At 40.7% G+C, this 17,236-nt stretch overlaps 1 protein-coding gene across 1 annotated transcript in view; it reads right to left on the bottom strand.

The window, feature by feature from the left end:
* The window catches only part of SRRM4 (serine/arginine repetitive matrix 4), a 198,833-nt gene extending 185,493 nt beyond the window's left edge, over positions 1-13,340 (bottom strand). Inside the window, exon 1 of the mRNA XM_089677334.1 lies at positions 12,958-13,340. Within this exon, the coding sequence (XP_089533460.1) occupies positions 12,958-13,088 (131 nt within the window). The 5' untranslated portion in view covers positions 13,089-13,340. The remainder of the gene's footprint in view (positions 1-12,957) is intronic.
* Between the last annotated feature and the right edge of the window lie 3,896 nt (positions 13,341-17,236).

Below are 17,236 nucleotides of genomic sequence, written 5' to 3'. Positions count from 1 at the left end.
CTGTGCCTCATGCAATCTCCATGGGCATCTAGGGTGCTGGCTCACAAAGCCCATCTCCATATGCAATCTGAAAATATAGATGAATAAGAGCCACTCATCAAATGTCTTTTCCTTCTAAAGATCTTATATTGAGTCATCAGGAGTATATTCACTTCCATAGTGTCCCTTGCCCAAGGATCACAGTTCCATGATGTATTTCACCTGTTAAATGTGTCAAGGAAAGATGATCCTTGGTCAAGGGACACTATGGAAGCATCTATATCACTGATGACCCAATAAAAGATCTTTATAAGGAAGAGGCATTGGTGTTTGCTGTTGAAGGATGGCTTTCTAGTCTAAGTAAAGCACTGCAGTGATTAGGACAGTGGCTTCCTTTAACAATTTTATGATGGGATATATTGTTAGATATGCTACCACTGTGCTTGCAAAATTCTTTTTAAAAACCATACTCATGGAACAACATAAGGAAATGTTTAAATATGTTTTTTGACTTAGCCGATGCAACAGTCTAAAATAAACACATTAAACTCATAAAGTGCAATGTCTGTGTTAACAGTAGACAGTTGAAAGTGTTAAATGAACAGTAAGGGATGTTGTCAGATAGAAACACAAAAAGGCAGGCAGCTTCTACAAACAATTAGGATCTGAGCAATTGGAGTGTCTAACCAAAACTGTGACTTTATTACACACTGTACTTCATAAATGACTTGTCCAAACATTTTACTTGGCATAGATGGTGAGTAGTGATTCATCAGGCTCTTTAAGTGGACTGCTTCTGGGCATTTTCTTTCTTCTACAAGGTCATAGCTCCAATGGATTATAATTAAAGACTTCTGCTTCATTCTTGCAAATACAAGCTTTTTTTGTTTTTAGATGTTCGTATCAAGTTTATTGTGACCCGTCCTTAAATGTGGCCTTAAACATAATGAGAGTAGTAGTTGTAATACAAATTTTCAAAAATTTACCAAAAGTAGGTAGTATGTTTTATAGCACCATTACATGTACTGTATACACATGTTTTAGTTAGCTCTAATGTGTGCACACCAATGCAGGCTCACTGATTTGGTAGCACTATTGTATTCGGAACTTCAGTGAGCATACTTCTTCCATTGTACCAGAGTTTTAGATAGCACCTATGTGAACACATGTTTTGGTATCCCCAGTCACACAACAAAATGGGTGGGGATCAGAGGGGTTACATCATTGCCTAAATATGGCCACATGTCACTACTATCCCCGGCCCTTCCCTCATACATAGCTATTGACAGCTCAGGGAGCTATTATTCAGCTAGTGTTCCATTGGGATCAGTCATGTGCACCAGGTCATTGTTTTTTGTCTTTTTTAGGGAGTATCGTGATTGACAATGGATTTACAATGAGGGATATTTAATTTTTTTGGGTCTTTTTAATCATTTTAATAAAAGAATTGTCAAATGTTTAAGTGTCTTTATTTCCAGGTGATGTCTATTTTTTTTTTTTGGTGGGGGGAAGCTGTGCTGGTGCAGAATTTTGTAAATCTCAAAACCGAATAGACAATAATGCAGGTAACACAGCTCCCATATATGTCTTTTGTGTTTGTATTTTGCTTGTAGATCAGTTTTACTGTACTATGTTTATCACAATTGGCTTACTTATTCTGAAAAATCTAGGTAACCGTAGATGTTTTTTTTTTTGTCTTTTGACTCAGCATTTTGACACTGCAGCTGCAATACAACAACTGTATGCCTTTGATAACACTTCACATGTGGCAAGCATTTACTGAGAAGTGAAAGGTGGAAGGTTAAACTATTTGCTGTTTGCTGTTTTTGATTTTAGACCTTTCTTTCTTTGGCTGATTCACAACAAACATAGACTTTCTGCAAAAACAGTAGCTGAGACTGATAAAAGAGAAATATTTTCTAAGCAGCAAATAGATATATTGTTTTTATCTATATTTCCTGTTTCAGCTATTGGTCTTTGGTTTCCTTCATTGACACAACAAAATTGTTAAATTGTCATTGAACTGTGCAATTTGTATGTGTGTGTTTGTATGCGTTCAGAGATTTCACATGACTTTGGAATCTAGACTTCAGATTAAAAAGGACCTTGACTTCCCTACAAGTTGAGCGTATGCTCTGTTGCATTCTAGTGTCACCCTGGTTTTAAACTGTCAAATGCCAAAGCCATTGTTAACCACAGAGGTTCTGATTTTTGACACATGTAGCCCAAAACAATAAAAATAGCACAGCTCAAATGCCCCCTTAAACCTGTGTCAGTCAGATCAGCATGTGAATCGACTGGTGCATGACAGACAGGATTGGCTTGTCAGGCTCCAGTAGACTTCAACAAAATGGCAGCTGTCTGTACGCAGGCACTGGGGTTGATTTACTAAAACTGGAGAGTGCAAAATCAGATTTGCATACAGACCAATTAGCTTCCAGGTTTTATTGTCAAAGCATAATTGAACAAACTGAAGTTAGAAGCTGATTGGCTACCATGCACAGCTGCACCAGATTCTGAGTGCACCATATTTAGTAAATCTCCCCCACTGACTCCATGTTGCATGACTGTGAAAAGAATGGGTAAAATATGGCTTCAGCTCCTGTTCTCCACCTGTGCAAAATTCCTCAGACACATTTCATCCTTTTTGAGGCTTAATCATAGAGGCCTCTATGATTAAGCCACAAAAAGGATGAAATGCATCTCAGAAGCTCTCTACAGGTGGAGAACAGGAGCTGAAGCCATCTTTTACCCATTCTATTCACAGTCATGCAACAGGGAGTTGGTGTCTGTGTGCAGAAGGTCACCATTTGTTGAAGTCCGATATTTAGTACTTGAATGGTGGTGGCATGACTCAACATTGATAAGGGGGTAGAGCTTTATCTCAACTTGAAGAGATATCAAATCTTTAAGTAGAACTAGTTACAAAATAAAACAAATTGTGAATAGGCAGGGTATTTTCTGTAGAAGTGCTGGTTAACATATATGTGGATTGGATGCAGTTTGAATCCACATGACATGTGAAATAACATTGCTTCCTATGGTGCCTGTTCACATATGTCTGGTGCACTGGCAGTGCAGATTCAGTGCAGATTGAAAAAGAGTCCTGTATGATTTCTGATTAGTGCAGTCTGGTTCAGGTGTGGATTACGGGCTATTGACTTCTATGGGAACTGTTTTTAAGCCGCACGTGTGAACAGGATGAAATCCTGTCCCGAACCTGATGTAAACCTGACCTGAACCGCTGAACAACTACTGTGTCAATTAGCTGTGAAACCTGAGCTTCAATCCGCACCACACTTGTGTGAATCAGCTTGAAGAGACTGCCTGTTCACAGTCACCTTGTGAATGTACTCAGAGCTGCGCATATGCACATTGCCTATGTGCTGCACATGCATGGGAGTGACGTCATCCTGTGCCGACCAATCAAGATGGCACACGGAAGAAGCAAGAAGAACATGCTAGCACCGAGAAGAGACTTTGTGGGCATTGGACCATTGGAACAGAGGTAAGTATTTTTACCTTTAGTCCTGCTTTAAGCTTCGGTTTAGGATTCACAGTCATTTCCATGTACAATGGAACTAAATTGAAGACAAGCTCGAGCACCCTCAGTACATGACCAGTGATGTTAGTTCATACATTGTGGTGGACAAGCAGGTTCATAAAATGCCATTTTACAAAGGATATAGATAATATATTGTACCTATCATTGCACATACTACAGAACGCACAGAAAACGTATTCTAGATTGCATTTTGATTGTGAATTTCTTTCTTTTTTTTTTAGTGTTTAAAGATTAACCACAGGCAAACAGCTAAATACACAGTTAATACACATACCTGTATGTAAACTGATTTGTGTGCCAAAGGATTTATAATTCTGTTCAGCCACTTGTGTAATTATTACGCCTCTGCTAAGCAGCACAACTAGGGGAGTGACACCACTTTCATTGTTAGAGTTAATGATTATAGTGGTGCCACCTACCTTCCTTCAGCCTGCAAACCCGATAATGAAGGAACATCAATACACTAATAAATCACTTGTAGGGTCTGCTCCCTCCTCCTGTCAGCATGTTTCCTGTCAGCACATGTGCATGCAGAATATACTGCTTAGCTCCTAGTGGTGCAACCCCCCAGTCTGAGTGCTTCTGTACAGAGGATGATAGGAGGCTGATACCAAGACAGATCTGGGTACTTATTCTGTAGAAAAATACATTTTATTTTTTAAAGAAATAAAGAACTACATTAAATGGTGTTTTTTATATGTTTAATTACACTGTGTAGTTTTTATCTCATGACATTTCCCCATGCCTGAGACCTATCTTCCTCTCACCCTCCCACAGCTGCCTTTCATGTATAATGTTTCCATCTATTTGTTTGTTTATGTGACCTGTCTATCTTCTTCCTAATTTCAGTCATTCAGTGACAAACACATCCGGCATTATATTGTCTCCCAATTTCTCATCTTTTTACTGTAGAGTGTCTCTCCCACACGCTCATTGTACCTGTCATCTTCTTTCTCAATGTGTCTGCCTGCTTTATATATTTTGTCTGTTTGTTGCCAAAAGAAAAACAGTCATGCATGTATTATTTATATATGGGTCTTTTAGAGATTGCTCCTCTTTTTTTACAGTTTGCAACAGGTAGTCAGACACAAGAATCACAGATGGGAAATTGGAAAGTTATACATAGCTATTGTTGAACCAGTGTACACAATAATTACACATATATTAACCTTCCTAGCGGTATGATTATTTTCAATTTTTGGTGCTGAAATCGGTACCATTTTTTTGCATGGAAATATGTAGTTTTTTATTGTAGGCTGCAATTTTTAGGAATAACTCACTGAAATCTGTCCGAACAAGAGTCTAGTAAACATTCCGGATATGATAAAACTTGAAACACGAAATCATAAATTATAATTTAATTAATAATCATAAAAAATAATAATATAATAATAAATGTAATTCAATAATATAATCAAACCAAAAACACTGAAATTTGAAATACAGAGGCAAATTCGCACATCGCTGAGCAAAGTCGCAAAATCGTTTGCAGTGTCTGATGACGAATTTCCCCACGAATCATTACTATCGCTGTTCTCTAGCTGGTGTAAAACCGCTGTTGACCTAAAGGGATGCTTTTTGGACGCCATGGACTTTTCTAAGTTTCCAGGCAGAAAGAACAGTCAAAATGTAGGCAGGGCACAGGACAAAGCAGTAGGGACAAAATATATGTGAAATGCATTGAAACAGCAATGTTTTACTATATAATAATAATTTTTAAAAAAATTAAAATTTTTTTTAAATTTCAAATTTGCCACTGGTTCCGGCGCCTGTACATCCCGGAACACGGAAGCCGGAACACGGAAGCCGGATGCCGGCATCGGCTGGAGGAGATGGCCGGGGACGCTGCAGGGGACACATCGTGGGAGTGAAGGACAAGGTAAGCGCTGCATTGACTCCCTGAGCAACGCCGCATGGTAAGCCCGAGTGTAGCTCGGGGTTACCGCTCTTGGTACTGAAATTTTACCCCGAGCTACACTCAGGAATACCGCCAGGGAGGTTAATAAAATAAAAAATATATTTTCATACAATCTGAGAAATAAAAGCAAAGATGTCTAAAATGCTGAATGGTAGATATCAATGGCAATTGTTAGTAAAAGCACACATGAAATGTATCAGAGTCCTTTGGTCAAAACTGTTTAATGACAACACAAGTTCATAAAATAAGCTCCAGAAGGTTTTACCCCCTTCATGACCAGTCCACTTGTTGCTATACGTCACATTATGGTGGTGATCAGTGACTTATAACAGGATTGCAATAGTGTGATGGGCAATCTGGCACTAACTGACGCTGGGGGGAACTAACTAACTGCCATTAACATCACCAGTGACACTAATACAGTGATCAGTAATAATAATATACACTGTCACTGTACTAATGACACTGGCTGGGAAAGGGTTAAAATCTAGGGTGATCAGAGGGTTAAATGTGTGCCTACCAATGTTTAATGTGTGTATTATGTGTTGCTTTTACTAAGAGATCTCTTTGGTTTTCATCACTGCTTTTCAGGGATGAGAAACAGAGAGATTGTTCCCTCTGTATGCACCCCTGTATTGAGTGTCAACACAGGGCTCTGGACTGTGATTGTAAAAAGCCAATCAGCAGGTCCTGGCCAAGAATCATTGGCTGGGACTTGCTGACAGACTCCGTCTGTGTGCAAGTGTCGGTGCAAGTGTCTTTGGGGGGGGCGTGCATGCACGCGCGCTAAACCTGGAAGCAGGCAGCGACGTACCAATACATCACTTTGCCTGCATGGGCCACCCATCCGCAGTACATTGCGGGTGGGCAGTCTGCAAGTGGTTAAATCAGCATTTCTCAACCTTTTCAACATAGAGGAACCCTTAATTAACTTTCCAGGCTCAGGGAAGCCCATCTAAAAATCACTATATCTACAACTCCTAACACATTAGTGTGATGGTCTGTGGGAAGAATGCTCCTTACACTTGTGGTCATTGGAAAGAATTACCCCCTTACAGATAGCTAAAAAGTTCAGTGGTGTCAGTAGGAACTTATCTGAGGAGCAGAAATTACTCATTGCTCAAGGAACCCATAGCAACATTTGGAGGAACTCTAGGGTTCCAAGAAACCTTGGCTGTGAAACCCTGTTTTAAATAGTAGTGCTGGTAGTAGAAATATAGTAAATTTATTTGTAGTTGTAGCAAAAAGTGGTTGTATAGTAGTTGTAGCTGTAGCAGTAGAGAATAAGTAATAGTAGTAATCTCGAGAGCTGGACTCTAAACTGTAGACATGTTGGTCCCCTGAGATTGCCCATCGTCACAGATTCCATCATACTAGATAACTTCTCATACTCTACTAGGCTTATTCAATAAGGTGGCACAAAGTAAAAATGTGATATTGATCTAAAGTGTACTAACTAGTAGCAATCAATCAGATTTATGTATACTACGGCGTGGGTTACTATACATTACCCATGAATACTCATTTTTACAATGCTTTATTGAACAGGCTTGGCTATGATAATTCAATATATTTTACATATTTATTAAGAATGCTTGCCTGCATTCCTAATAGCATCTTTGATAAGGAAATTAATTTGTCACTGTCCAGTTAGGAATATAAAAGCCTTCTTTATGCAGTCTAACAATGTTAAAGGGGTCATTATTCCATGGCCGATGCATAAAATTTCAGGATAAAAAATACCCCCTTAATTTATAGAGAGGAAAAAAATTACCACTGTTACGAGTGCTTGGGGATTGTTTTGAACTAGGGCTATTACTGGCACCATTCCAGTGAAAGAGTTTGTCATCCTCATTTAACATAATCTATTTTTCAGATCTGTGAACTACTATTCCCTTTAAAAGTCTGGCCAGGAATAGGTGGTGGTAGTAACATTTCCTTTTGCCTTATAGACTATAAAGGAACACAGGTTCACAGGTCTAGCTTTAAGCTTGTACATTCAAAACCCCCAACTAGAGTATTATACCCTGTAGGATGTTTATGTAATAACTACTTCAGACACAAACCATATAAGTTATTTTGCCTTGTTTTCCAGTTGCATGAATGGTAGAACAAGAAATTACCTCTCATTTATTCCTGAAATCCACCACTCCAACATGTTTCCTATGGTCACAATATTGCAATAATATCTGGTCAATCACAATGCACAACTGTCCATGGTTGTCTTCTACACAAGACTCCCATGACAGCAAATCGCAGCAAATGTGCTCTCATAATGGAAGCTGTTGAAAAGCTATCTGTTTTTGTTTTAGCTGATGGAGTAGATGGAATACAAAGGGACAAGGAAGACATTTGCATGTACCATTGTATCTACAAACATTGATATACAGCCAGTGAACCCACTGGCTGTGCTTTGCGCAATGACGATGTGCAAAATGCAGATAGTATCAAATCAGATTCCATTTGACTATGGTCAGATCAATGAAAGGTCTGATGGTGTTATGGGGTTTGATTTACTAAAACAGGTGAGTGCAAACTCTGGTGCAGCTCTGCAAAGAAACCAATCAGCTTCCAGGTTTTATAGTCAAAGCTTAATTGAACAAGCTACATTTAGATGCTGATTGGCTACCATGTACAGCTGCACCCGATTTTGCACTCTCCAGTTTTAATAAATCAATCCCCATGTGCCCTGCCATTTACAAATTGCCTATTTTCTGATTAAACAGGTCTAGGCTCTTGCCCTTTCAAATACAGAGCTATAATGCCCTCTGTATTCACACTTGTCCTTTCGTGGTCCCAGAATGTGGATATTAATTTACCTTATCCTTTTCAATAATCGTGTTAGTGCTCACTGTGTACCCTCTAGTTGTCTGTTTTCACTGTGTCCTCTAAGACCATTGCCATACACTGTAGCTGATTACTGGAGCGTGGAAGCGTCTTTTTGCCTTTCTCAGGTCATCTTACACTAAGATTACAAAATCTGAAAGCTAATGGGAAAAGTTTCAAAGACCTCTACCTGACATTCATTTTTTTCTCAGTGACCCCTTTTACCTCTAAAGAAACAGCTATCGAAATATCTCTGCAGGTTCAGTTAGTAGAACCTACATCGTTGCAAAATTCAATTACTTCACTTACACAAATGAGCCACACAGCTATTTTTTCATTTGAGCTTTTCCAAAGCCTACAACAGAGATGGAGGATAAGTATAACAGGAGTAGATAAGACGCATCCTTTTTTTTCTAGCATGTATCCATCTATAAAAGGTTCATTTAAACAGTCACATGTTCCTATCCAGCAGTGTTTCTAAAACATTATTGTTGTTTTAATACTCAGACCAATTATTCCATACTGTGCTAATGACAGTTATTGCTGGTGTAGAATATAATGCAAATGCCTAGGCAATTACTGCAAAGCACAGGATAATAATTAATGGTCAGCTTCAGCGCGTCAATGGTAGGTAAGAGATTAAAGTCTAAATATTGGAATTTATGTGTGTTTTCCCACTGAAAGGGATACTTGGCTTGCCCTTTTTATACACGCAGGGTATATATTTAGTATGCTTCATGGATTAAGCTGTATTTCTTTGGCACGGTGTTTTATCTTAGAAACGTTTTTTCAGCACATGGCAGCTTTTAGCTTAAGTCGTTCTGGGACAAACATCTTGTCAGTTGGGTGTCAGCCAACTGCAAGGTCTATAGAGCTACCTAATCAGTAGTGTAATCACATAAGAGAATGCACAAGACTTACTGGAAGCAAAGTATATAATTACACTTTCTAGTGTTAAGGGAAAAGAAAGAGGTCATCAAAGATCGATCTGCAGTCATTGCTCTTGGTGCCCAAACTACTGTGTAGAACAGTGTTCTGTAATTCTCTATCTAAACTAGTAAAATTGAGAATGTTTGTCCTTTTCACCTCAGCTAGCACATGCACTGAATACCGTCCATTTACTGCTGCAGATCTGACTTTGTCAGGATCAAATGTTCACATTACTGGCCGTTAATTACTACATATTTTATTATGTCCTACTGACATAACCTGATGACTTTAGGTACTCGTGGTTTAGTGATTTTGACATTAGGTAATGATCCCTTCTAAACTAGCCTTAACTTGGTATATAACATTTATTGAGCATCTGGAGTTACACCAGTGAGCTTATTAATTAACGCATAGAGTGGTGCACAAAATGGCATAGCCCATGGCAACCAATCAGAAATCGGCTTACATTGTTCTAACTACAGAAAACTGATGATCTCTGGTTATCATGGGTTACTGCACTGTGCACGTGTCATGGTCATCATCGTTTGATAAGTAATACCAGGATTGCAAATTGCTAAGCCAGGTAACCCTTTTATAAGAGATCAAGCACAAAGACAGGAACACATGGATCACAGAAAACACAAAGACAAGATGTCTATGGGTAAAGGTGCAATTCTTGATTACTGCCAGCAGAGTGTTAAATCTGTTTTGCAATTTTACTGACATGCATTACTTATGAATTTATAATGTCTATACATTACATTTATGTTCAGATTAATTTGAATTTAAAATGCATGCCAATCAAGTTAGCTAATTGCAAAGTCTTAAAGCTGCTCATGCCTTCTTTGCTAATTTTTTTATAGCTGCCAAGGTAAAGAAGCATTTCACCAGGCACCTGTAAAAATGTCCCTATAGTTTATGAAAGGTTTCGTGTTCCATTGCACAGTTCATATACTTCATTCAATACATGAACAATGGGCCCTGGGGCAAGCACAAAATAAAATCGCCTGCTTTGCTGCAAACACAAAAGAAAGTAATGAGTGCTGAGCATAGGAACAGTCTCACATTTGCTTTAAATAATTCATTTCCCTCCAATATGCTAAGTCAGTGACAGAGCTCTAGCTGCACCATTGCGCATCTAGAGGACTACCAGTTCCACGGAGTCAAATTCTGACACGGTCTCGCTCACTAAAAACCAATAAAGATCCACACTGGACAAAACATAAATCTGTTGGATTTTCCACACAGTAAAAAATGCAATAATACATGCTAGTTTGCTTAGCAGTGATCATTATTACCCGATCATGATGAATGAGTGCAATTCTCAAGTTCAGCACAAAATATTTCACTCCAGAACACCTTGAAAGGATTTAATGATCTGATGCTATGTACTACCCTGCAACACAAAATGCTGTCAAATGGTCACAGCACATCACCTCTAACAAAACTATCCATCCGGTTTACCTTACAACCCTTTATTTTTACATTACTCCCTGACTTAAATATAGTAAACCAAATTGATACGACTCGTGGCCATCTTACAACTTTCATGTTGACTCAAAACTCAGACAGTGATCAAAGTTATTCTATAGATCAGCCTTTATCAACCTTCTTAGAATGGAGGAACCCTTTAAATAACTTTCCGGCCTCAGGGAACCCCTACTAATAATTACTATATCTACAGGTCACTGAACATTAGCATGATGGTCAGTAGGAAGAAAGCTCCTTATCTGTGGTCAGTAGGAATAATGTTCCTTATATATATGTGGTCAGTGGGAAGAATATTCTTTATATATGTGGTCAGTAGAAATAATGTTCCTTATATATGTGTGGTTAGTGGGAAGAATATTCTTTATATATGTGGTCAGTAGGAAGAATGCTCTTTGTATACGTGTGGTCAGTGGGAAGAAAGCTCCTTATATATGTAGTCAATGGGAAGAAATCTCCTTATATGTGTAGTCAATGGGAAGAAAGCTCCTTATATGTGTGATCAATGGGAAAAATGCTCCTTATACATGTGGTCAGTGGGAAGAATGTTCTTTATATATGTGGTAAATGGGAAGAATACTCCTTAAATGTGTGGTCAGTGGGAAAAATGCTCCTTACATATGCTGTCAATGGGAAGAATGCTCCTTTTATATGTGGTCAGTCGGAAGAATTTTCTTTATATATGTGGTCAGTAGGAAGAATTTTCTTTATATATGTGGTCAGTAGGAAGAATTTTCTTTATATATGTGGTCAGTGAGAAGAATGTCCCATATATAAGTGGTGCAGCGGGAAGAATGTTCTTTATATATGTGGTCAGTAGGAAGAATGCTCCTTATATATGTGGTCAATAGGAAGAATATTCCTTACTTATGTGGTCAGTAGGAAAAATGTTGCTTATATATGTGGTCAATAGGAAGAATGTTCCTTATATATGTTGTCAGTAGGAAGAATGCTCCTTTATATGTGGTCAGTAGGAAGAATGCTCCTTATGTGTGGTCAGTAGGAAGAATGCTCCTTATGTGTGGTCAGTAGGAAGAATGCTCCTTATGTGTGGTCAGTAGGAAGAATGCTCTTTATGTGTGGTCAGTAGGAAGAATGTTCCTTATATATGTGGTCAGTGGGAAGAATGTGCCTTATGTGTGGTCAGTAGGAAGAATGTTCCTTATATATGTGGTCAGTGGGAAGAATGCTCCATATGTGTGGTCAGTAGAAAGATGTTCCTTATATATGTGGTCATTGGGAAGAATGCTCCTTATGTGTGGTCAGTTAGAAGAATGCTCCTTATGTGTGAATAGTAGGAAGAATGTTCCTTATATATGTGGTCAGTAGGAAGAATGATCCTATAAATGTGGTCATTGGGAAGAATGCTCCTTATATGTGGTCAGTTGGAAGAATGCTCCTTATGTGTAAACAGTAGGAAGAATGTTCCTTATATATGTGGTCAGTATGAATAATGATCCTTTATATGTGGTCAGTGGGAAGAATTCTCTTTATATATGTGGACAGTAAGAAGAAGGTTCCTTATATATGTGGCCAATGGGTAGAATGCTCCTTATGTTTGGTCAGCAGCAAAAATGCTCCCAATATATGTGGTCAATAGGAAGACCACTCCTCATATGTGTGGTCGGTAGGAATAATCTCCCTTTACAGATATATAAAAAGATCATCCTTGTCAGTGGTTACTTATCAGGGAGACGGACATTTCTCAATCCTCTGAAGGAACCCTAGGGTTAGCTGCAACCCTGGTTAAGAGAGACATGCCATATACAGCAATACGGGTGATTGTACATAGTAGCACTTATTTAGGCGCAGTGACATCATGTAATGCCATGCTGTTAGAAGGACATCCCGGAAAGCTGTGACACTTGAGCAGACAGCTGTGTGTACATGTGATCCTGGCTGGCCATGCATTGTCTGTGAATGGGGAGTGCATGCTGCTTCTCATTAATAAGAGTGAGAGCTCCAGGACAAAGAGCCTGTCACACAAAGCTTGGAGATGCCTATTGATGCCCATTGACGAACTCTTCCCCATCTACAAAAAGTAGCAATCCCTCCTTGCCATAGGCTCCCATTGTAGGAAGACTTGCCTTCCCACCGATTGTCTTTATTCAATGACCACAAATGAGAGTTTGGAAGAAATAGAAGATGGCAGGAGATGAGACCTCAAACTAGGCAGCCTGCTGGGATCTGTAACAACGAGCTCTGGGGATTTGTAGGGATCACACTGAGCATCCCTCCCAGATGGTCCTACCTGGCTATGGGCTTCCGAGAGGTGATGCTGGCTACGATGATGCTTTCCCTCCGCGGGGTGGCCACGGCTTTAAAAGTCCCCATCCAGAACTTCTCGAAGAGCTGCTTCTCCCCTTGCTGGACGCCGGCCATAGTCAGTGGAGGGGAGAGGAGGAGAGCGGCCGCCGCACCGATCACACTTCGGGAGCTGTCCAAATGCTGGCGGTCCTGAATCCACTCCGCTGGGCACACACTGGGGGCGTGGCGGGGACTCGGAGACTCCTCCCCTCCCGGGCTGATCGCTGGACCAGGCTGTGTGCACTAACCAGCGCCTGCTCAGCGTGTGGTCCTGAGAGCATCGCCCTACAGAGCCGCTGCAGGGACAAGGGGACACCTTAGACTGGGACTGGAGAGGAAAGCCAAGTCTAGCCTCTTGTTTTGTCTCCTATGACGTCTAAACAGGGGCTGGCAGAGCTTCAGCCTTTCCCTCCCTTTAATTCCTTTATTCCACCTACTGCCCCCCTCCCTTTGTATTAGGAAAAAAAAAATGAAGAAGAAGACAAGTGCTTGCTTCCCAGGCCTGCACCATCTGCATAACAAAAGCCCGCAGGCCAAGCGTGTGCCTGGCATAATGGTGCAAGGTTCACTCCAGCAATGACCCAGAAGAAGGGAGGAGGGGGGGTGGAAAACACAATACACTGCTCAGTCCGCTCTCATCACACAAGGCTGCACTCTGAGCATGCACTTTATTAACCCTTTGCACTTGCAGCGCATTTCTCCAGATTTAAAAGACTTTTGAGGCGGATTCCACATCCCAGCTGATCAGGTAAATTATAGATTGTCCTTTAACACCCAGCTCTGGGAAAAGTAAAAGTCCTCCATTGAACTGGCGCAAGGGGTAATTGATTTTTTTCTTTCTAGGGGACAGTAAAAGCACTTTTTTTTACTACCTAAGAGTGTTTCTCAACCTTTTTTCCAGTCAAGGCACCCTGTCAAATTATGGATAGTCCCGAGGCACCCTTTCAAATTATGGACAGTCTGGAGGCACCCCATTCTAAAATGGGGTGCCTCTAGACTGTCCAAAATTTTAAAAGGGCACCCTATTCCAAATTATGAATAACTATTCTAATAGTTTTATATAACACAGCAACATCCACACATGTAGGACACCCAACATTAGCAGTGATTTATTCTTCTAAAGCAAATACACTTTTCCACACTGGTACTGACTAGTTTCCAGTATTTCTCTTCTCCTTCAGTTTTTCTCCATCACTGAGCTAATGTGACCCCAGCACTGATGGAGAGGGGTGGGGGAGGGTCATACAGGGATACTGTGCAGGCAGCTGACATCCTCCTTATCAACTGATGTCATTGGTTGTCAGGACACCGGCAGCTAGAAGGTCGTAATGGTGCACAATGAAAACCTGTTGCTTTGTGTAACTAAAAGGCAGGCTTGTTCCACCCGCTGGCTTGCATACACGTTTTGGGCGATTTGTAGACACTTTGCCAAGGCACTTCTGAAGAAACCTCAAGACACCCCAGGTTGCCTGGGCACCCTGGTTCAGAAAGGCTAGCCTAAGGCTATGGACTGTCCCTCAGGGTCCTCAGCTCCAATGCAGGGCTATGGGCACGGTGTTAATAAACCCAGGACCCTGCAATCACTATATCTGGTCTCCCACAGTATATAAAACATGGAAATGCAATTATTTTAGTAAATATAAACTGCTAAATACCTTTTCTCATCAGCAGTTAGAGCATTCTTGTGACTTCTATCAGTGTCCAGCTGAGCACTGGTTACAGCTTATAGGAGGAGTTTTCATTCTCCTCTCCCTATCCTATTAGATTGCAGAACCCTTGACCCTCTGTCTGAACATAATTGGCCCTGTACTGATCACAAGCACCCTCCCAAGAAAAAGAAAACACTCTAGCAATACACACCAAACTGAGCATGTGCAGAGTGTCTCTGAGGCTGTGTTCTATCAGGAGAAGAAATGGGGAACATGGAAGAAGAGGAGGATCAAAGAAGACAGGATCAAACATCCTTTTTACACACTGCAGAAGATTAACCCCTTAAGTTCCACAGTGAGTATAACAAGCATGCTCTGCTGCCGTGGCCACTAAATGGCAGACCACGGTCCAAGAACAGCCCGAGCAGCACTCCCTTCTGGACCGCCAGCCTGCCAGACTGGAAGACAGATCCGCCGCTCAGCAGGGCGGATATCACATCTGCCTTTATGGTAGAGTGTAGTCTTACAGGGGCACTCTGATGGGCACATTTGATGTTAAAGGGTAATACAGATGGACACATTTAATGTTAAGGTGCACTCTGATGGGCACAACATAAAATGAGTGCCTCTTAATATAAATGTGCCCATCAGCATGCCCCTTATTTTATGTTAAGGAGCACTCTGATGGGCACATTTTATTTTAAGGGGCACTCTGGCGGGCCTATTTTATGTTAAGGAAACTCTGATTGGCACATTTTATGTTAAGGGGCACTCTGATGGACATCTTTTATATCAAGGGTCACTCTGATGAGCACATTTATATTAAGGGGCACTCTGATGGGCATATTTTATATTAAGGGGGCACTCTGATGGGCACATTTTATGTTAAGGGGGCACAAATGGGTGCATACTGTGGAAAGGGCCACTCTGATGGGCACATGTGATGGAAAGGGGTACTCTGATGGGGAATATGATGTAAAGGGGTACTCTGATGGGAAATATGATGTAAAGGGGCACTCTGATGGGGAAATATGATGGAAAGGGGTACTTTGAGTGTAAGCAGACACTCTGATGGGAATACCTGATGTAAGGTGGCACTGTGATGGGGAAAACTGATGTAAAGGGGCACTCTGATAGGCACACCTGATGTGATGGGAATACATGATGTAAAGTTGCACTCTGATGGCGACACCTAATGTAAGGGGGCACACTGAAGGGACATAGGCTATGCGGACCTCGGCCAGAAGAAAATGTAAAATGTTAGTGACCGGACTTCCTTGAATTTGAATTCAATACCCTTGCTCTACTGCATATACAGACTGATTTTACTGTTGTGGGTTTAGTAACACTTTAAAGTGGTTGTAAATCTTAGAGATGACATATGAACAAAGCATAGCTCTCTATAGTGTATACTCGTCTCAATTAAGAGCACTAAGTGTCTTTTTTTTTTTTTTTGCTGCTTTGGTCCTCTGCTCAGCATGAATGACTTCTGCCATGTTTTCAAGACACCAAGAGAAAAAAGTGATGGGAGGAATCTCCAGCACACATCCTGTGATTGACAGCCTCAGCTCTGTTCCTGTGTGCTGTTTGAAGAGGGGCATGTCCCTTCCCTCCATTCATTTATCAGAGCTACCCTCACTGGGCTCTCCAGTGTGTAATTTCAGCTCTCCCCCTACTTTCTATTTGTAATCTTTATTTTATTGATTTTCAAATTGTAAATAACACCCACAACAAAAACAAAAGAAGAAAGAAAAACCAAAACAACTTATTACCGCAATATAGTGATATGGGTTATACAGTTAGTTACAGCATAACAGTTCTCAGCTTTTACAGGCAAGATCAAAAAGTCTCATTAAAAAAAAAAAAAATACATATATATATATATATATATATATATATATATATTCATCAAAACCTTTGTGGGGTATAAAGACTGAAACGATCCTCATCAAGGCCATTAGGCTAACCAAGCAGCTTGCCATACCCCTTAAATCAGGGGTAGGCATCCTTAAAGAGGTGGAGATCTACCTGAACAACATGGGAAAAGTCAAAGATGTCCGGGCACAGTGTCACCTCCTCACAGCTGATTGAAACCTCTAATCGTCATACTACCGTGTCACAATCGCGTGCATTGCACGGCAATCATGGGTTTAAATCAGGTGGTGAGGAAGCAACATATTGAGTTGAATCGCGGTTTAACCGCCCCCAATCCCTTCCCCCTTTAGCTGCTGACGCAGTAGCCAAAGGTGTACACATGCTGCAGCAGGAATTACACCCCCTGTTGCTTTTGGTGGGTGCAACCACCTGTCAATCGAGACCCATTCAAGTAAATAGGGCCACTCTGCAAGTGCCCTGTAACTGCATTCTTCTGCAGGGATCAAGGGGTTAAAGCAGGCGGTGAGAATGCAACACACAGCTCCCTACTTTAACCCCTTGTTTGCTGTACTGCACAAGGTTGCGCTTGGCATGTGCTACACCCATTAACCATGGCAGGACATAGCAGCCAGCACTACAGAGGACACATCAACTTATGCAGTTCTTGCTCCCTACTACAGCTCCAACTTTACAAGTAGT

This window comes from Staurois parvus, unplaced genomic scaffold (assembly GCF_062004578.1).
Source record: "Staurois parvus isolate SC_StPar_1 unplaced genomic scaffold, SC_StPar_1.0 ptg000014l, whole genome shotgun sequence".
NCBI classification, from domain to species: Eukaryota; Metazoa; Chordata; class Amphibia; order Anura; family Ranidae; genus Staurois; species Staurois parvus.
This window is presented reverse-complemented; position numbering and strand designations above follow the sequence as displayed.